This window comes from Eretmochelys imbricata, chromosome 1 (assembly GCF_965152235.1).
Source record: "Eretmochelys imbricata isolate rEreImb1 chromosome 1, rEreImb1.hap1, whole genome shotgun sequence".
Classification (NCBI taxonomy): Eukaryota; Metazoa; Chordata; order Testudines; family Cheloniidae; genus Eretmochelys; species Eretmochelys imbricata.
In genome coordinates, this window is record NC_135572.1 from 223,929,651 (window position 1) to 223,951,717 (window position 22,067).

The following is a 22,067-nucleotide window of genomic DNA, read 5'->3' on the forward strand; positions in this document are numbered from 1 at the left end:
AAGGCAAGTGGGAGACACACCTAAACCCCTGGGACAAGGGTGACAGGATTAAGGAAACTCCCCTAGTCTCATTTGCATGGCAGATGGGACAGGGAGGCATCTCTATTAGCATACAGAATGGAGACCAGAGATTCCAACGCAAGAGCCACATGGAACTCTGGGACGTGAAAAGCAGGGAAGCACTGCATGATGGGGGATCTCTGCTCCAGATGTTAACGAACCCACGCCTGCACACACCCAGCTCAGTAGTTATCAGACCAATTCTAATACTAAATCTGTTCCTGGTATCCAAAATACTGAAGCTCCCTAATTGCATTGTGAGCTCCCTCCAAGGAACACCACCCACAGCCAGGAAAGAGCAGTCCCTACTGCCGAGCCTGAACACAACAACTTTGGTATATTCCCTTGAGCCATCAGTTTACCCAGAAACACAAGTGACACAACTAGTACATTGATAGAATTACAGAACCTTCCCCCCCTCAAAGAGTAGCCCTAATAAATGAATGTACCCCAAAGTAATGGGCAAATCTGGTAACAACACTGTGCTCCAGTGATGAGAGAGAGTTTGAATAAAAGGGCAATGTGTGACACTGCTGGGGGGTGGGAGTAGGCAACAAAGTAATTCTCAGTAGTGAACAGATAGACACAAAGCAGAATATGCAGGTGGGACTGATGAGTGTTTATATGGTCTAAGTACATCCTCAGCTGGAATATTTTATTTCTGTCCCTTCATTACAGGAAGGCTATTGAAAAACTGGCAAAAGTTCAAAGAAAGGAAACTATTCAATGATGAAGCCTGGAGGCTTGAAAGAGGCTCAATCTGTGAGACTGGGGAGTAAAGGAGAATTAAGGGGCAAGGAATAGCAAGTGTCTCCACAGAGCTGAGACCAAGGAGAGGAGGAGCTTCATAATTCATATTATCTGAAAATATTAAAATAATGGCTGAGAGTTCAGAAGGGAAAAGCAAAGGGCAGAGAGGAGGAATAATTCCCCAGCAGTGGAAGGAGTAGAGCGGGATAGACACAAAGGGGAAGTGACCGAGTCACTGTGATTGAAGATAGTCGAGAACAAACTAGATACAGTACTAGTGGGAAGGAAGCAGGGGAATGTTCTGCATGATGCCAGAGAACAGAGCTGCTCCAACTGCTTGGAATTAGGATCTCGTGTGTCGGCCTCACGCCAACAAAGCCTGACACATGGAAGGCCGGTTCCAGTGTGAAGCCCTTCTCAATTACCCTTATGGCTTGTCTATAGGGGATGTTACCTCATATTAACTGTAATTAGCTCGCCTTAAATACCTTGTGTGCACATGAACCCTGTTCTCATAGCAATTTATTTGGCATTTTAGGTTGCCGTAACTAATCCTCATTGGAGAAGGAGTAGCTCCACTTCACATTCTGTTTGTTCATTGTAAGATTCCTGTGAAATAATTCCTAATGCTAATGCTGCTGACTGTCCTACAGCTAGTGTCCCACACTGCATCGCTTCATACCTGCATCAACCTGCTTTGCGCCTGTTTGCACTCCACAGCTCTGGGGTCATCTTGACCAGATGTACCCTCTCTGGTTAAATGCTGGCAGGCAGTCAGGAGCGCCTCTTTTCAGTACCAGGTGAGTTCACATTCCCATAGCAACCAAGGCCCCCCGCTTCCACATAGACCTCTGTAGAGGCCCAGGACTTGATTGGCCTGTCTGGAGACAAGCATGTCCACTTCCCTGTGGATAAGAGTCACCAGAATGCAGACGTCTACAGGGCACTGTCAGAGAAAATGAAAGTGAGGTGGCTCTGAATCTGGTACCGAGTCAGCGAACGAGCTCCAGCAGGTTAGTAACTGAACGTGCATCTCTGCAAGCTGTCCTGAGAACAGCTGAATGAATAACTGAAATTTCTCCCCGTCCCTCCCAAAATTTGTTCCTTTTTTAATGTCTTTTCAAAATCATATTTCAAATCTTTCATTAGATCAGAAAGAATGTTTTTATGTTTCGTTTCTGCAAGAAAAAACAAAAACATTCAGTTTTGGCTCTCAATGAATCAGTTCTTTTTTCAGATTTTTTGGTTTGGCCACTGAACTGAGAAAATCAAACTATTCACTCAGCTGTAGTCTGTAAAACCTGCAGAAGGGCACAAGCAGTCACTAACCTGCTCCTGCCACTCCTCCACCCACCCTAGAAAAGAAAAGAGTTATCCATCCACCCCCCAATTGCTCCAAACCATATACAGTTTAAAAATCTCGCCGACACAAAGCCTGCCCCCTCCTCCCCACACACGCATGTGCACCACTCAAATAAAGTACAGAAGGTCTGTAGAGTGGGAAATAAATGGGGGAATATCTTACTATCACAAGGGAAAACATGGAGTTGAAAGAGAAGATGGGAATGTCATTCCGACATTATGGGAACAGGAACTTTTTATCATTGTTGGCATGGAGACTATGAGGAATGGGACCATAAAGGTCTGCTTTTTCTTATTTCCCTGTGCACGTGTAACTGTGTGAAGAGGAGAGTTGTAGTGTGCAGAGAGGCTGTCAGATCTCAGGAAAAAATAAGAAAAAGCTATACATGATTTGTTCCATGGAGCATACAGTTAATCCCAATAGACGGCTCTGAAAACAGCTGGAAAGGCTTCCTGGAGCATGAACAAAAGGTCAGAATGGAGCGCACAGCCCTTGGGAGGTACACGATGCAGACAATGCAGAGGCAAACAACTGTGATAAAGCACCTTTTGCTGCAAAAGCCAAGCACTGTGTCCCAACGCTCCAATGTCCTGAAAACTATGGAGAACGCACCATATTGAGAGCACAATTCCAAACAACCTTAGCACAGATCCTACCCACTGCATTCAGTCCCACAGGAGATGGAGAAGGAGAACGCTTTCTGATGCATCACCGTCAGGGGTGAATACTCCTTGGTGGGGCTCTCCCTCAATACCCAAGTTTTTCAGTTTGCACAACGTTCTTTGGACTGGTCTACTCCTAAAACTTAGGTCACCCTAGCTCCATGGGTCATGGCTGTGAAAAATTCACACCTCTAAAAGACACAGTTCTTTTTTTTGATAAACTAAAAAAATTCATTTCCATAGAATGATCAAAGTGTAGGACTTGAATGGACCTTGATAGGTCATCTAATCCAGTCGCCTGCACCAAGGCAGGACTAAACCTATGTCTTCATTGGCATTTTTGTCAGTGAAACTTCTGTCGGACAGAGGTGTAAAAAAAACTACCCCCCTGACTGACAAAAGTTTCACTGACAAAAGTGCCGGTATGGACAGAGCTGTGCCGGCAGGAGACGCTCTCCCACTGACATAGCTACTGGTGCTTGTCAGGGCTCATTTAATTATGCTGGCAGGAGAGACCTCTCCCATCGGCATAGAGTGGCTACATGGGATGCCTTACAGCTGTGCCACTGTAAGGTCTGCAGTGAAAACATAGCCTAAGTATTATCTAGACCACCCCTGACAGATGTTTGTCTGACCCTTTCTTAAAAATGTCCAATGACAGAGATTCCACAACCTCCCTAAGTAATTTGTTCCACTGCTTAACAAGTCTTACAGTTAGGAAGTTTTCCCCAATGTCTAATCTAAATCTCTCTTGCTTCAATTTAATCCTTTTACTTCTAGCCCCATCCTCAGTTGTTAAGGAGAAAAATTTAGTGCCCTCCTATTTATAGCAGCCTTTTATGTACTTGAAGAATGTTAGGATGTCCCCCCATCGACCTTCTCTTCTCCAGACTAAACCAGCCCATTTTTTCCATCTTTCCTCGTAGTTGATGTTTTCCAGGCCTTTAATCATTTTTGTTGCTCTCCTCTGTTAGCTACCATTTTGTCTGAAAAACTCAGAGCTCAGCCCATAAATGGCATAATACCTCCCATCCCATGCTATTAATTCAGAATGTAATCAAACCAAAACTCCTTTACTTGCTCACAATGTTCATTAACCACAAATTCCTGTGGCATCCTAGCAGAAGCACAAGACATCCTCACTCTCTTCCCTTAACCACTTGGACTATTTTGCAAGGGGCCCTCTCTGGTTGCCCATAATTTTGAGAAGTTTTATCCAGTTCCTGCCCCCATCCATCCTCCAGGATTTCAACCTGGGTCTCACAGATGTTGTGCAACATCCAATAGGCACTTATCACACCAGGCACATTAGTAGTAGTATCAAAGCATCTGGGAACCCTACTCATGGTCTAGGGCTCCGTTGTACTAGGCGCTGTACAAACACAGAAGAGAAAGACAGTCTCTGCCCCAAAGAACTTAAAATCTAAGTAGAAGGCAAGAAACAACAGAGGGATACAAACAGACGGACAGGGGAGTACATGGTTAGCATGACAGATTGTGCTCTCAGCACACCAACAGCCTAACCATTGTCTAGTTTTCACCTGGGTCAATTTTTAACTGTTGTCTTGTGTTTGTCTAGTGATGGATGGCAAAGATGGTTTCTGTTCTTGCATATATCTTCCAAAGTTCAATGATCTTGTTTCCAGAGGTAGGATGACCTTAAGCTGTTTTTTCTTTCCTGTGGACTTCCCATTCCCCTGCTGATTTCTATGCAAATAGAGCTTCCCTTGTTTCGGGGGACCCTTTGCTTAATTTCACTGAGGACAGGTAGATAGTTGCCTTCTGTCCTGCCTGTGAGAAACCCTTTGTTTGGACACACACTTTAAACCCCAATATCACTGAGAATCCATAATTCTTAACATAGTTGTAATACAGAGATTTCATGATGATATTATGTGTGTCATAGGCTTTCATTGAACATCTCACTCAGTGATATTGTATATAATATTGTATACGATCAGTTGATTCAATTGCTTATTGCTTGAGGTTCAGCTCCCCTGTCTTTATAGCCCAGTAAACCTTTGCAATGTACTCTTTGAGAAGTAAAACTCAGACCAAGCTTCTCTCGCCTGCTGCATTTGATGTCATGATGTCTCCTCCCCAACTTGGAGCTTCATAGTTTTGCCTAATATGTAAATGGACCTTTTTCATCTCTACTGATGACCGGGCTGGTCAGAGAAGCAAACACATTCCTTTGGCAGACCTGTTTGCCAACTCCCCCTGACATGCCTGGTTTAAACACACTTTAGTCATTATTCCAGCCTGTACTCATAACTCCTTGTATACACTTCATACATACGATATGTAAGAATATCAATATCAGTGACATATTAGTTTTCCAATATTATACATGCCACCTATCAGACACAGATTATGACATCAGTGAATTGGGGACACTGAACTGGCCCGGACATCTCAAACTCTTTACCTGATACCAGTGAGCCCTTTGCCCCCTGGCATTGAGACGCTGTGAGTGTCACACCCACCAACTCTGTCCACCTCCACACCCATACTAACCCCTGCTTCCAGCCCTCTCATGTCACCAGTCCTAGCTACAGCCAGGCCAGTAATTGCTGTTTTGGTTCAGACAGCAAACCGAAAAATCAGAAATAATATTTGATTCAGCCCTGAAACTGTTTGGAACTTGTCGCAAATCAGAAGAGTCCATTGTAGGTCATACAGAAACTGTGTGTGCTCCCTCTTATAACCTTTAGACAGTGATTAGGGCACTTGTCTGGGAGACACTGGTTTGAATCCCTACTCAGGAGCAGGGGCTTGAATTCAGGTACTCTGTCCCTGACCCACAGGTGAGTGTGCTACTCACCAGGCCGTGAACTATTCCAGGCTGGAATGCTCTCAATGGCTCCTGTTGAAGCTGTTCCACTTTAAATGTTCCACCTCTGAAATTTAGGAAATGATTAGTGAAGGTACAGGTCACAGGTGGGTGTGTGCAGGGGGAGGCAGTTTGGAGGGGGTTGGACTGGACTGGCCTGGGGCATGGCTGGGGAAGGAGTCCCAGGTCGGTCAGGGGAATGGGGGCCCCAGCTCAATGTGTGGCTCAGGCTACATAACCAAGGTAGGGTGCAGCCCTCCAGTGATCTGCTGCTGTGATATGTTTATGCAGCAACATAGGGCAGGAGACAGCAAGGAACAACTTCTTACATGTTAATGGCGTCTAGAGTGCCAACTAATGGCTTACTGGGATAGGAAGGGGAGGGGGAGCTGGAAACGTTCAAGAGGGCTAAATTTTACAGAGACTGGTGGGGCAGGGGGTGGAGAAGGAGAGAAAAATGGCAGTCTCCTCTCACACACTTAAAGTTACTGTGACAACCATGTGAAAAAAGACTTTAATGATTTTGGGACAGACAGATGGAATTTTTCTTACTGAACTTCTTAGCAAATACCCGTTGCAAACATTTCAAAGCACAAGCAGTATTCCCATTCCATTGTGACAAAAGGTACAAAGGCGGGTAGGAGCACTAAGGAATCACCAAGCAACCATGTGGCCTAGTATAGAGACCCCTGGACTGCGACTATTCCTAGCTCTGCCTCTGGACTTCTAAGTGTCTTTGAGCAAATCGCTTCACCACTCTGTGCCTCAGTTTCCCATCTGTATAATGGGGATAGTGAGGTAAAGCTGTTTGTGATCTAGTGATGAAAAGCACTATATAAATTTTAGGTCTTTTTGTCATTACCTAGCTACAGTTTGTGTCAACTGCAAACCTAGGTGAGAACTACAACTGTATAAATGATCACCAACTCTGACAACAAACACTTCTCTTTCTTTTTAAAAAAAACCTAAGAAATTCACTGACGGAAACCTTCATTAGTGCAGGGGTAAGGTTGCCTGGAGGTATCTTGTGCTCTTCCAGAATGCTGAGTTCAGTAAACTCAAACCCCTGAAAACATAATGTTAAGGTGCACACCCATGCAACATTAACTCTCCCCTCTTTGAGCTGTGATCCAATATAGTCATAGGACAAACATGCACACTTTGCCTTTGAAACCATCACTCAGGGAATAGGGCACATGACAAGAGTATACTCACAACCCTACATCTGTCCAACACTCAAATACTCAGTGTACCCCCAGAAAGAACCACAAACCTGTTAAATTTGACAACCCTTTTTCACCCTTGTCACCCAATCATGCTTCTCCTCCAGCTCCAAAGAATGCACTGCCACACCCAGTCTTTTGGGAGAATGTTTATTTTCTTAACAGAAGTTAGAACATAAGAATGGCCATACTGGGTCAGACCAAAGATCCATCAAGCCCAGTATCTTGTCCTCTGACAGTGGCCAATGGCAGGTGCCCCAAAGGGAATGAACAGACAGGTTATCATCAAGTGATCCATCCCCTGTCACCCAGTCCCAGCTTTTGGCAAACAGAAGCTAGGGACACCATACCTGCCCATCCTGGCTAATAGCCATTGATGGACCTATCTTCCATGAATCTATCTAGCTCCCTTTTGAACCCCGTTATAGTATTGGCCTTCGCAACACAGTCTGGAAAGGAGTTCCAGAGGTTGACAGTGCATTGCGTGAAAAAATACTTTCTTGTGTTTGTTTTAAACCTGCTACCAATTAATTTCATTTGGTGGCCCCTTGTTCTTGTATTATGAGAAGGGGTAAATAACACTTCCTTATTTACCTTCTCTATACCACTCATGATTTTATAGACCTCTATCATATCCCCCCTTAGTCGCCTCTTTTCCAAGCTGAAAAGTCCCAGTCTTATTAATCTCTCCCCATACGGAAGCCGTTCTATACCCCTAATCATTTTTGTTGCCCTTTTCTGAACCTTTTCCAATTCCAATATATCTTTTTTGAGATGGGAAGACCACATCTGCACGCAGTATTCAAGGTGTGGGCGTATCATAGATTTATATAGAGGCAATATGATATTTTCTGTCTTATTATCTATCCCTTTCTTGATGATTCCTAACATTCTGTTCATTTTTTTGACTGCTGCGGCACATTGAGTGGGTGTTTTCAGAGAACTGTCCACAATGACTCCAAGATCTCTTTCTTGCATAGTAACAGCTAATTTAGACCCCATCACGGCATGTGTAAAGTTAGGATTATGTTTTCCAATGTGCATTACTTTGCATTTTTCAACATTAAATTTCATCTGCCATTTTGTTGCCCAGTCACCCAGTTTTGTGAGATCCTTCTATAGCTCTTTGCAGTCTGCCTGGGACTTAACTATCTTGAGTAGTTTTGTATCATTTGCAAATTTTGCCACCTCACTGTTTACCCCTTTTTCCAGATCGTTTATGAATATGTTAAATAGGACTGGGCCCAGTACAGATCCCTGTGGGACACCATTTACCTTTCTCCGTTCTGAAAACTAACCATTTATTCATACCCTTTGTTTCATATCTTTTAACCAGTTACAATCCATGAGAGAACCTTCCCTCTTATCCCATGACTGCTTATTTTGCTTAAGAACCTTTGGTGAGGGACCTTGGCAAAGGCTTTCTGAAAATCTAAATACACTATATCCACTGGATCTTCTTTGTCCGCATGCTTGTTGACCCCCTCAAAGAATTCTAGTAGATTGGTGAGGCATGATTTCCCTTTACAAAAACCATGTTGACTATTTCCCAGCAAATTATGTTCATCTATGTGTCTGACAATTTTGTCCTTTACGATAGTTTCAACCAATTTCCCTGGTACTGAAGTGAGGCTTACTGGCCTGTAGTTGCCAGGGTCATCTCTGGAGCCCGTTTTTAAAAATTGGCATCTTATCCAGTCATTTGGTACAGAAGCTGATTTAAATGATAGGTTACAGATGGACAGTTAGTAGTCCTGCAATTTCACATTTGAGTTCCTTCAGAACTCTTGGGTGCATACCATCAGGTCCTGGAGACTTATTACTGTTTAGTTTATCAATTTGTTCCAAAACCTCCTCTAATGACACCTCAATTTGGGACAGTTCCTCAGATCTGTCACCCAAAAAGAATGGCTCAGGTTTGGGAATCTCCCTCACATCTTCAACAGTGACGACTGATGCAAAGAATTAATTTTGTTTCTCCGCAAAGGCCTTATCATCTTTGAGTGCTCTTTGAGCATCTCGATCGTCCAGTTAGCAAACCAAGAGGAAATTTTTTTTTTCCTTCCTTGGTCTCAGGGCCACCCCATCCAGGGGTCTCTGGCACTGCTGCTCCTGGCAGCTTCCCAGTTTCAGTCACCTCTGCTCCCTTCTCGGACCCTAGCTGCTTCCACAAGAACCTGGCCCCTTGTTGGCGGGATACACCACAGGAGCTAACTCCCCTTCTGGTGTGTCTTCCCCTCCCCAGGCTGCAGCCTGTCTCAGTCTATCTTCCCGAACTGCCCACGAGCAGCCCTATACAGGCCCAGGTGTAGCTCAGCCCTCTTCAATTGGCTGGATTGGACTCACCTACTCTGGTCCAGGGTAACTGGCTTAGCCTATCCACAGGGACCAGCTACCCTGTGAAAATCCTCTTACAACCCATTCACCCTTATGTAGGACCCCCTGTCCACGCAATTACCTCCTTTGGCACCAATCTCCTTACAGGTTTTGATGGATAGGCCTGGGTTCTTTTGAATCTCACTTCCAGCTCAGCAGGGTTCAACTTCCTTATTCTTCCCATATGAATTTATTTGGCAGTGCCTCCACTCTCTTCGCTCCTTCCTAGTAGGGTCGTATGGAAGCTGGAAGGAAAATTCTAACCAGAGGGTAAACCCCACTTACTTGCCAGACAGTTGGAGACTCCCAAGAAATAACACAAACACATACAACATATTCAACACAGTAATTACATTTCACAGGAAGTAAATATAGCACAACATGGTAAAACACTGCTCTCAGGGCCACTGGTGCCCATGCTGATAGTACCCATTAGTTTCCCATGAATCTAAACTCCACAGTCACTGCACAGGGGCTGACGATCGCTGCTCTCAGGCATCCTCTTCATGCAGGAGTCAGGCTGCTTCTGCTCCTGGGATTTCCCCTCATCACAAAGGGGTGCAGGGCTCAAGGTGCACATTGCAATAACATTGCTAAAAATCCTAACTTTAGTCTCCTTCCCTAGTGCTCAGACACACTCATAGCAGGCAGGCAGCTTTGACTCGCAGTCAGAGCAAAGTTTGCCATGTGGTGGTGGATTTTACCTTGGTAGCTGAAGCACTAATTCAGCCTGGCTGGGTGGGGAATATTCCCAATAAAACTCTTCAACCGGGGAGTCACCTTGAAAAGGGAAAGGCCCAGGCTGAGGGATGTTGCTGCCCAGGGGCCAGTTCTAAGGGGGACCCTGCATGCAGGCCTGGGACTCACCACACAGCCAGTCCTGACCTTTCCATAGCTGGCTCCAGACTGCTCGAAATTGGCTTCTTGTCTCTCCAGTGCTGGGCATCTCATATCCTATTGGTCAGACTCACTCGTGTTCCCAGGCTTTCTCTTGTCAGTCACTTGACTCTGCCCCCTCCTTTCTCTCAGACATGGCCCCTCCTCTGAGCAGCGGGCTGGTGGCCACCCAGACACAACTGCTATCCTCCCCTGACCTGACACGGCACCTATCACGGACACGGCACCCATCTCTCCACTCTCTCTCTTGGTAGCTTTACACACTCTGGGTCTGCCCCCTGACTCCCAGGTACAGTGCCTCTCCCTGAGGTACTAGCATACGGAGCCCCAGGAACTTAGGTAAACCCATCATTAAACACACAGACTGCCTTCATCTCCCACCAGGTGCATTAATGAGGATTTTTGTTAGTGAATTTTAACTTAATTCCACAGTTACTGATATGCAAAGTTGTCTGTCCACAGGCAGTAAGGAGAGTCTGGCCTTCATCACAATGAACGAACAATGGCCTCCTGTCTCTGAGAGCACCAGTGACAATAAATAGTGTGAGAAATGTTCAACTCTAGCAGTGACTGCAGGTCTATATGCACACAGAGGTCTCTGTCCGCCATAGTGCTTTGTGTAGGCAGCTGCACTGGTGTAACAGTGGTGTAAAGTGGGCCTTACACATCACCGCTAGTCAACTGCACCCACTCGCCACCTCTAAGCTGACTGTTGCCTGTGAAAAGTAGATGTAGTTGAAGCAAGACCAGCTGGCTCTGTGAGACGAGAGGCACTCTCCAAAAGGGAGCTGTTAGCAAAATCCATACTGTGCTTATTTCCAGATGAGAGCCCGGATGTAAGTGGATGGTGTAAACTGGAGAAGCCACAAGGCTGCTCAAAAGAGAAGTGCAAAGCTGGTGGACAGGGATCCTAGTCAATAGCAATATCTAACAATGCCATGCTGTGTGTTGGCCTCTCTGCTCTCCTCCTGGTGTGTACAGGGTTGCTGACTGGTGTGTAGATGAAGGGAAAGGTGCTGCATTTCCCTTGGTGCAATACAGGTAATTGGCCAGATAGGTTGTGTGGGTGCAGGGTGTGAAAGCCAGGGAGGGGTCATGCAAACATCAGAGGTGGGAGAGAGGGAAAGTGGCAAAGCCACTGAGCTGATTACTGACTGGTAAAATAGGGCCTTTCAACATCCAGCCAGCACTTGTCAGGTGTGGGGAGGGTCATTGTGCAGACTAGTACATGTGAGCATCGCCCTAGCACAGACTCAGGGCAACTTTACAGCAGCTGTGTCTGGGGAGCAGAGCTCTCAGTCTACCAAGGGCCAAATGTGGTGCCAATGTGTGATTGTCAAGGTTCCTCCCCCACTCTGAACTCTAGGGTACAGATGTGGGGACCTGCATGAAAACCTCCTAAGCTTACTTTTACCAGCTTAGGTTAAAACTTCCCCAAGGTACAAATTAATTTTATCCTTTGCCCTTGGAATATCCACTGCCACCACCAAACTCTAACTGGGTTTACTGGGAAACGTAGTTTGGACACTTCTTTCCCCCCAAAATCCTCCCAACCCTTGCACCCCACTTCCTGGGAAAGGTTTGGTAAAAATCCTCACCAATTTGCATAGGTGACCACGGACCCAAACCCTTGGATCTGAGAACAATGAAGAAGCATTCAGTTTTCTTACAAGAAGACTTTTAATAGAAATAAAGAAATTCCCTCTGTAAAATCAGGATGGTAGATACCTTACAGGGTAATTAGATTCAAAACATAGAGAATCCCTCTAGGCAAAACCTTAAGTTACAAAAAAGACACACAGACAGGAATAGTCATTCTATTCAGCACAACTCTTTTCTCAGCCATTTAAAGAAATCATAATCTAACACATACCTAGCTAGATTACTTACTAAAAGTTCTAGGACTCCATTCCTGCTCTATCCCCAGCAAAAACAGCATACCGACAGACCCAGACCCTTTGTTTCTCTCCCTCCTCCCAGCTTTTGAAAGTATCTTGTCTCCTCATTGGTCATTTTGGTCAGGTGCCAGCGAGGTTACCTTTAGCTTCTTAACCCTTTACAGGTGAGAGGATTTTTCCTCTGACCAGGAGGGATTTTAAAGGGGTTTACCCTTCCCTTTATATTTATGGCAGTGATACAGACCCAAAATGAAGGACACACACTGAGCATTCATGCAGGGAACTTAAAATGCCAAGGAATCTTTTCCTTTAGTGTAAATGTCTCTTTCTGTAACCTCAGAGCAATGATTCTTTATTTCTGAGGTAAATTATTGTCAATAATAACTGTGAGGGGACACTCAGTTCATTGGTTGCTTTGGTACCAAGATGAGTTACAGGAGGTACACTGGAGCAGGAGGGATAGAATGAGGGTTTCTCAGACAAGTCGGTTTCCATTTCACGTTTATTCAGCATTTAAAAGGTAAATGCTGGTGCCTAATTCCCTGATAGCCGGTCAAGTTCCTTTGTACCCTCTGGATCCTCCCCAAATCCTCCAAGCAGCACCAATAGGCCCAGAAGTTCAGGGTTTACAAGCCCAGAGCTGCGGCTGCAGAGACAAGAACAGGCCCAGCAGGGAATGGGGGTGTGGCTGCCAGGCTCCCACTTTTGGCTCCTCCCATTATGCAAACGAGCTCCTCTCTGCACTTGTGCATTTTTGGTATAGAAACAGTGGAAATAAGGGTGGTGCAGCTCAGGCAGGTACACCTCAGCTGAGACACTGCAGCTGCAGAGCTCACTGCACACAGGAAACCCAGAATGAAGCCCAGAGAGAGACCCTTCACCTCGGCCCCGGTAGATCCATGCACCTGTGCTGAGCCTGGCACAGAGATTGAGAGGGGAGCCAATGCATCTCCATGTGCTGAGGGTTACTCCACTTTAGGCCCTGTTGAGGAGGCCCCCACTGTGCCCGGCGTATTTCTGAAGGAAGGTTGGGGGGGCTTATGGTGACTGTGGCCCCTGTGTTCTGACACAGGGCCAAGAGGGCACAGGGGAGGGGTGACCTCCCCCACAGTTTCTGGGGATACTGTCACTGAGGATGTGTGGTGTTTAGATGCTGCTTGTAATTATTAGAACTGGGAGCACTGGCTGTTGGGAGTCTGAAAGGACAGGAAACAGGAAGGAGAGGGGGAGTTGAGGAGGCGGAGTGAGAGCTACCGAGGGTGCAGCAGCAGCTTGGTAAAGAGGTTTCCACTTTAAAAATAAAGTCCTGTTGAAGTTTTTAGTACCTTGCCTGGTTGCTACAACAGGATGGTAAGTGAGTGGCAGGGTGTGAGGGGGAGACATACAAAGCACTGACCCCAGTGATCAGACGTGACCTCACCATTAGCAGTGATCAGGAATTAGCAGAGAGATGCAAACTGAGCTGATCAGAACAAAGAGGTGTTGTCGCTGTTCAGCCAGCTGCAGCGACCAATGTCCTACACTGAGGGCAAGTCTACAGTACAAAATGTAGTTGACCTAAATTATGTGAATGTATAGCTGCCACAGTAATTAAATCACTTTTGCGTGTCCACACTACACTCCTTGTGTTGATGGTGCGCATCCTAACCAGGGGCGCTTGCACCCATGGACGGCACATGAGCTGCCCATTCGGGGAGCCGAGCCCCTATCCCTGCCCCTTCTGCCTGAGGCCCCGCCCCTCCTCCGCCCTTTCCACCCCCCATCCCCTGCCAGAACCTTGAGCCCCCGACCGTGGCCACTGCCCCCCCCCGCCACAGTGCCGGGCCACCCTGACCTGCCCACCCGAGCGCCCCCAGGCCCAGAGCACTGGGGGCCCCAACTGCCCCAAGTCCCGGGGTCCCAGGCTGCCACGTGCTAGCCCCAGCCCCCTTGGGGAAGAGGAGAAGCCTGCCTGGGCTGAGGCCAGGGGGAAGCAGCAGGAAGCCGGAGGGGGTTTGCAGTGGAGCATGGGTGGGGCCATGCTGGCTGTTTTGGGAGACAGCCTCCCCTGGCCTGCCATACCCGCTGCCCATGCTTGCATCGATTTAACTGTCAGTGTGGAGCATTTTGGGATGACTTCAGAAAGGCAGCAACGGTCAATGTAAGCAATGCAGCATCTACACTGACACTGTGTTGACCGAACTACATCGACCTAAGTGCTACACCTCTCATGGAGGTGGAGTTATTATGTCGGTGTAGTGGGCAAGTTACATTGGCAGGAGCCAGGTCGGCTGCAGAACAAAGAGCTACGCACCATGTGGGAGTTTTCTGCCTGACCCTGCGGGGGGATTCGGGGAAGGAGGGCAGCCATGTGGAGAAGCGTAGCCAGTTTTTGCCCCCGGCACCTACCCCAGCTGTTTTGGCCTCTCCCCCTTTCCACTGTCAAGCTCAGGGCTCCTCTCCTGCTGCATCAGGGAACTCTGGGGAAATCTCCACAGCAGTCGTCCCACCCCCCCCCCACCCCCCCCGGCTCCTGTCCCAGCTCCAGCAGCCACAGGCAGGGTCACATCTGCTGCTGCTGCCCTTGGGAGACACTGGGCTTCTATACATAGGCACCTACCAGCACAGACCTGCTAATGGAGCTGCCCCCTGCCCCACCCTTACTCCATGATAGCTGTCTGACCTGCCCAGAGGATGAAACAGCCTGCTCATCCCCAGTCTACCCAGGACAGCTCAGGGAGAGACTGGTCAGCTCCACACAGACCTCAGTGCAGGGCACCCTCCAGCTCTGAGTCACCAGGAATGTCACACATGTATTCAGTCCCTTCTCTCTCATGGGGAGTTTCCTACAGGGGCAGGTTGGCGGAGTTCTTACCTGAGCAGATCACTCCGGTATCAGCAATATGAGAGCAATTGACTGCACCCCATCCTATATGTCTGCAGTCCCAGAGAGCTGACTCGTCACCATCACAATCAATTCCAATCAGCCAAGTTGGTCCAGATCCTTCTCCAAAATGAGCCCAGCCAGGGGCACTGACAGCAGATCCACATCCCAGCTGCTTACAGACCACCTCAGCATCTTCCATGTCCCAGTTACCATCACACACCGTCCCCCACCGATCCTGGTGTTTAACCTCCACTCTCCCGGCACAGGGGCTGCTTCCATTCACCAGCCTCAGCTCATCAGCACCTTCAAAGAGACACAGAGCAGAGTTGCAGACAGAGCAGAGCCCATCCCCTCTGGCTTGGACAGTATCACACAAGGGCCCTGGGTTTTACTCCCTGATCCCCCAGTCAGGCTTGTCACTGGGGAGGCAGCATGAGGTATCTCCTCCCCTCTGAGTTCTCTGGGCTGGTGAATGCTGAGCACCGTCACTGCTGTGTGATTCACCACCCTCCCTCACCACCCCATCTCCTTCCTTCGACCCTCCTCCCCCATCACTCACTTGAAAACATGTTTCCCCACCCCACCTCTCCCTGGCACCAGCTCCTCCAACCATCTCCAACAACCTCTCCTGCCTGGAAAGGAGTGTGGTCTATTGAAAACTGTTAAAATGACAACCTGCTGCCACTTTAAGAGTAAGAGGCTTCCTGCTCCTGTCTGCAGGCTCGGGACCTAGAGCTTTGTAAGGAAGTGGCAATCTGGGCCTTCAGCAAACAGACTGCAGAGAGCCCACCTAAACCTAGGTGGGGTAAGTTGTGCCCCTCTGCCTTGTGAAGCACTCTGCTTTGTCTCTCTCTGTTTTGGGGTTCTTGTGTGTGAGGGTTCTGCATTCTAAGTAATAGAGTCACATTACGTTGCAACCTTCCAGAAATAGTATTTCATATGTTTATCTAACTTCTCTGTGTTTCTGCTGTGAACATAACATGGAGAGGAGACATATCCCACTATCCTGCTCCCCCTCCCCTCAGACTTGCTGCTGCTCGGCCCATTCAGTGCCATGCTTCCACATGCAGCCCCCTGCCGCTCACTGCTACTTGCCTTCCTCCATGGTCCAAGTCACTGCTCCTCCCAGAACTGTCCTCCTACACCCACTTCAAATCTTTCTCATAAGGAATTAGAGAAAATGTTTTTACCCATCTGCATTTACCTGCTGGTTACAAAGTGTAACTACAGATTTGTGTTATGCATATTTTATCCTCCGTTTTTATAAAGCACATTTCTTCTCCAGTAACAGGGGCTGTAACTCCATCCTGGGGGTGAGGGAACATCAGAAGCTCAGAGCAGAGAGCTCCCCCTAGCTGCAATTACAGCTGTATAGTGATGGGGAGCCGTGTGTGTGTGGTGGGGGGGCACTGTTCCATATAATCTCATGGTGAAAACAAACCCCTTCCCCAGAGCACAGTGACTATTATGGGAAGTCCAGGAGCTCTGGACCCACCTCCATGTCCCCTCTTGTTGAGGGGATTCATTCTGTGACACTGAGTCCGATTAAGAAACTTGATGTCTCTTCCAACCCTTCCCAGCTCTGTGGGAACCCACATGTTGGGCTTGGGACTAAAGAGTTTACTTTGTTCATTTCAATTTATTTAAAGGTTTTTTCTGTCTGGTGAATTTTATCCCCACGTTATCTCTCCACCCTCAATCACACAGATAGGTATTGTTCCCTTTTTCACAAAAAGGGAACCTGAGGCAGTGAGAAATGAAGTGAGATGCCCCAAGGTCACACACTCAATCTGTGGCAGAGACAAGAACAGACCCTAATCGCCGGATTCCCAGTGCAGGGTTTTCACCGTAGAACCATCTGTAAGTTACACAGGGGGCAGAGACTGTGGACTCATGTATTCCATGGTGTCCTCGCCACAGCAGTGACTGGGGTTTATTATTATGATTTCCTCTAAGTGCCGTTCCCAGAAGGGCATATCCACTGCAGCATGTTTGCTCTCTGGTTTCAGCAGCCACCATCATGTTACATCTGCCTCTTGCTCTTTGTGGCCCAAACCAGCAAAGGCTAATTATTATTATTTCCTCTTAGTGTCACTCCACCCTGCAGGGAGAATAGGGCCCCCTGGTTTAACATGATGCATACCATGGCAATTTGGTTACCCAGGAATCCCAGTGGAATTCTCTGCGTTTTCACTCTCGTAAAGTTCAGTTTTATCACGAGATCAAACTCCAGCGTCTTCTGTGGGAATTTCTTGGGAAGTTCAGGTAAAACCCCCCACTTCAGAAAATGTCCTTGCTCTGGAATCCTCAGCACCTATCCTCCGAGGCACAGAGACATTGCAGAGCTATCTGTGATCTCTACATACCATCTGTGGTACCGCAGTTTGTCTCTAGCTAAATATTTGAGGTTTCTAAAATCTGACTTTCATCTTCAGCTTCACCTGTTCATACTGCAGCTACAGAACAGCAGCATCTCAGACTGCAGCAACTCACAGAAACAAGCTGCTACTGAACAGTTCAATGTCCTGACAAGTGCATCATTCAAACCCTGCTGAAGTTGCCCAGCATGCTGGATGCACACAGGACAGCGGTGTTATTTTAAATGGTATGGAGTGTATATCTGGAATTATTCACAGGTTCCATACACAGGTAAAGAGCTGGACGGGAGATGAGGCTGGAGGTCACAATACAGAAGCTCACTTTCCTTTTCTTGTGGTTCATTTGTTTAGCAGGAATTTCTAAGCACTGAAGCCATTAGTTCACTAAAACCAACTCTGGGCTCAGAGTGCTACAAGACTGGGGTATTTTATAAAGTACACACAGTCTGGGACTGGGTAAAATCTATGATTATTGCAAATATATAAACCTCCTCCCTCAGAATAACCAACAGGGAGATAATTACACATACACATTTACTTAAACCCAATTGCCTGCTTTCCCTTTGTTTCATTGATTTCTGGAATAAAACCCCATTTCCAGTGGATTCAAAACTCTCTTTCTAGTTCTTGTCTGCCCAGCTCATCCAGTGAAATAAAGCAGGCACTTACCCATGGTGTCCTGAAGAAAGAGGAGAAACCAAAGCAGCTGAGTGGAGAGATGCCCCTTCATTGCCAGACGGACCTGCTGTCCCCTCCTGACACTGCACTGGCTGCACCTAAGCACCTGCCAGGGCTCCTCTGTGTCTGACAAGTGACAACAAAGCAGTGGAAGGGAAATATATAGATTCAGAGGCTGGCATCAGCTGCGAGAAGGAACCAATAGAAACAATATTCACCTTTTTAGACATTATCAGAGGGTTTATCTAAATCTTCGTGCAGCTAAAACATCCAATACAATTCTAAAACTCTGGCTGTGACCATATATGAGTGACAAGTCCGCTTCTGATGTCATGTTCGCTTCAGTCTCGGATCATCATGTAACCACCCTCCTTGGCGTAGGGCAGAACAGTGTGAAAAATGATTCTGTCTTTTTAGGTGAATAAAAGTGAGCCTTGAATGCTGTTCCTCTGATAAATTAATTAAAAAAAACAAATGTAGGGAAAAAAAAACCCTCTAAAATTGAACCCCTCAGAGCTGTGCGTGTCCAATTGTAGCCAGGCCACTAAAACCACAGAGCTGGGATGTTACCACTGGGGTCAGCTGTATCCAAAGGAGAGGGGAACAACCCCTGCTACCTTTGTGGAACCCAGACTGCTCGGGGCTTCCTGAATGGCAGTGGTACATTAGTGGTAGGAGTGTGTCATGGAGCTTCCTTTTTCAGATGTAACCATCAGTGGCAGCAGAGTCTCAGAGGGCTTCCTGTTCACCGTGTCAGAGCTTGTTCTTAACACTGACTGACTAGGTTCTGAGTGACCATCTCGCATACCGTAGTGTAGGTAGCAACCCACTCCAGGACTCTCTGCCCAGGCCAGTGCTAGTAACTCTAGGCAGCACAGGCTGCGTTAGTCAGTCTGGGAGCTAGAGAGAATTGCAGAGTCCTGGCCATTTCCGTCCATCTGAATAGAGAATCTCCTTTATACTCAGTGTTGCTGAATCCCATCTCTTCTGTACAGTGAAGAGCAGCACATTGGTCATAAGACACAAGCTTCCCAGGAGACAACAGCAAGTTAACCAGGAAAACAACATAGCTGAAGTCCAGTGGAAAGTGGGTGGGAGAGGTCAATCAAAGGTAAAAACCAGCCTGAAGGAGCCGTGTGTAGGTGTGTGTTAGAACAGGCCTAACAGAGGCGTTTAGAATGGAATCTGAAATCAGCCCATCTCAGCACTTGTGGTACCAAAGAGAAAGGCGGCCTTGCAGGAAACAGCTCTAACGCAGGCATCTCTGGCACTTTGCCACCCCTACCTCAGGAAGGCCATACTGCCACAGCGTGAGCTCCTTGGTCATGAACAACAGGGTGTTTCCCCAGCCAGACGCCATCTTGGTGAGCGGCGAGAACTCTGACTCAGCACAGGAAGTTCTCTCTCACCCATCCAGAGAGCGGCAAAGACCAGGAACCATGCGGCAGCTACCCCAGCTCTGCCTTAACTACAGTCCTTGTCAGTGGCTCACCATGCAAGGGCCAGTAGAGCACAGTGCAGCCCCTGACCCTGAATAACCAGAACACAGGTCGGAGAATTGAAGAACTGCCTGACAATGGAAGATGTGTGCTCGCACAGACACAGTTTGTTAGAAAGTTCAGGTCTGATATGCATAAGGCCCTGGCACTGACAGTGGCATTCACACGGATAGGACGTGTTGAAGAGCCACAGTTACTAGAAGTTAAGTGACTGTTCTTTCTTGTGTGTGAGGCTGTTGCATGTCCCCACCTCTGCTGTGTGAGGGCTCTGGCTTCATTAGAGTCTGTTGGGGTTTTAGACAAATACTGTCTCTCTGCATTCATTCAGATCCCCTGATGTCACAGTATTTATTGTTATTATTTTGGCTGTTCTCGTTGTTCACGGCAATGTCTGATCCTTTGTAGAATCCTCAGGATCCTTTACATCAAAGAGACACTCAGAACTCGGAGCTGGATATTGCAATTCTTACTTGGAACACGGAAATCTGTCCCCTTAGTGGGAGCTGTGGTCCAAGGTCAGCCAGTCCTGTTCCAGTATGGCCAACCTCTGGAGATCAGAAATCATGAGTCAATCCCCGCAAAAGCACGAGCTTGATCCAAAAAATCATAAGATTAAAAAAAAAAGACTATATTGTGTTATCTGTTTTTGACTGTTGAACTCCCTCTGCCCATCCCCAGTGTGTGTGAGAGACAATTATTGTTACCCATCTCCCAAATTTCTTGGGTAAGGTGATTTTGGCTCCTGCTCCAGGAGCTCTCACCCCCACATCTGCCCATCTCTGTCCCACCGACTAATTCTTCCTCCAACCTCCAAGTCAATCCTGTCCCTCCAGTCCCTGCATAAGTTCTGTTTCCCCACCCTACCCTGTCAGTTCTGCCCATTCTCAGTCTCCATATCTGCTCAACCCCTGGGGTTCTTCACCCTCTCTCTCAGGCCTGGGGGCTGCACTAGGGTCCACCCCTCCACTTTCCAGGATGCTGGGGCAGCTCCATGGGCTCTTCAACCCCTCCTCATCCCTAGGCTTGTGCTGTGGGGTGAGGAGAGGAACAAGTGACCCATGTTCTGCTTGTTGCTCACAGGATACTCCTGAGGGAAATCTGCATCAAAAAATTAACAATTCTGTGCAAAATATTTCAAAATTCTGCATATTTTATTTGTCAAAATAACACAATAACAATATAATCATACCATTTTCAATTGTTTGCTGACAAGTATTTTGAAATAAATTACCAAAATAATTGAAAATGGTGTGATTATATTGTTATTGTGTTATTTTGACAAATAAAATATGCAGAACTTTGCACAATTTTTTTTTTAAATTTGGCACAGAATTACCTCAACAGTACCAGGGTTCTGTGTGGTGCAATCTGGGTGTGGGCAGCTCGGTGAGGGGGTCCGGCTGTGGGAGGGAATCTGGATGCATAGGGGCTCGGTGTGGAGTTCTGGGTGCAGGGGCAATGGGTCTCCGCAGGGGAGTCTAGGTGAAGGTGATTAGGGCTCAGTGGCTGGGGGGCTGGTGGAGTGGGGCTTGATGGGGTGGGGGGTCAGGGTGTATCTGGTTGGGGCTCAGTGGGGTGGGGGTCCAGGTGTGGGGGGGCTCCCAATGCAGCAGGTGACACTCAGCAGGGTGGGAGTTCAGCGGGCTTGGTGCGGGGTTCTGCGTGAGGGGGGCTTCTGATGTGGGGGGCTCGGTGGGGAGGGTTCCAGGTGTGGGAGGCTCCCAATGCAGGGGGTGAGGTTCAGTGGGGTGGCTGTTCAGGGGGATCAGTGGGGGGGTTCTGTGTGAGGGGGGGTTTCGGATGTGGGGGGCTTGGTGGGGAGGGTTCCAGGTGTGGGGGGCTCCCAATGCAGGGGAGGGTTTGAGAAGTGGGGGTTTGAGTGTGGGTGTGGGGAGCTCGGGGGGGGTTTCTGGGTGCAGGAAGGTCTGTGTGCGGGGGGCTCCTGATGCAGGGGGTGAGGCTCGGAGGGTGGTGGTCTGGGGGCTTAGTGGGGGGGGTCTGGATGCGTGGCACTCCTGATGCAGGGTGGGGCTCGGTGTGTGTGTGTGGGGGTTCTGGGTGTGCAGTGGGGGGAGGGGTCACTGTATAGGGAGCTTTTCCCCCGTCCGCCCAATCCCCCTCCCCTGCTGAGCTTCACCCCTCCACACTCAGAACCCCCACCTCACTGAGCCACCCCCTGAACTCTGTCTCTTTACTCTTTCCCCCTTGCACCCCGCCCAGCTGGGACTAACATCCCTGGGCAGCCGGGGCATCCCCAGGCCCCCCTCAGTGATTTACCTCTCCCCTGGCTGCCCGAACAGACGCGTCTGAGCTGCCTGGGAGGGCTGAGTGAGCACTGGTGCAGCTTCTCTTTGCTTCCGCACAGAAAACATTTTTGGCAGAAAGTAAAGAGAATCTGCAGGGGGGCATTTTTCTGCTGAGCTGCAGAGATGCAGAATTCCCCCAGGACTAACAGAAAGGAAGGAGGGACTGGAGCTGCCCTGAGCTGCCGGGCTCTTTAGCTCCACTCCCTGCTCCCTTCCCATAAGAATGGCTTCAGGTTACTTCAGGGAGGAATTCTCCTTGCAGCAGGTCTGATTGGTTC

At 48.0% G+C, this 22,067-nt stretch overlaps 2 protein-coding genes across 2 annotated transcripts in view; one reads left to right on the forward strand and one right to left on the reverse strand.

The window, feature by feature from the left end:
* Positions 1-18,783, reverse strand: part of LOC144258351 (scavenger receptor cysteine-rich type 1 protein M130-like) — a 68,378-nt gene extending 49,595 nt beyond the window's left edge. Inside the window, exons 1-3 of the mRNA XM_077806816.1 lie at positions 18,762-18,783; positions 17,976-18,110; positions 14,917-15,231 (exon numbers count right to left, since the gene is read on the reverse strand). Of these exons, the coding sequence (XP_077662942.1) occupies positions 14,917-15,231; positions 17,976-18,110; positions 18,762-18,783 (472 nt within the window). The remainder of the gene's footprint in view (positions 1-14,916; positions 15,232-17,975; positions 18,111-18,761) is intronic.
* Positions 1-22,067, forward strand: part of LOC144269822 (scavenger receptor cysteine-rich type 1 protein M130-like) — a 547,202-nt gene that overhangs the window by 434,448 nt on the left and 90,687 nt on the right. The gene's annotated exons all lie outside the window — the stretch shown is intronic.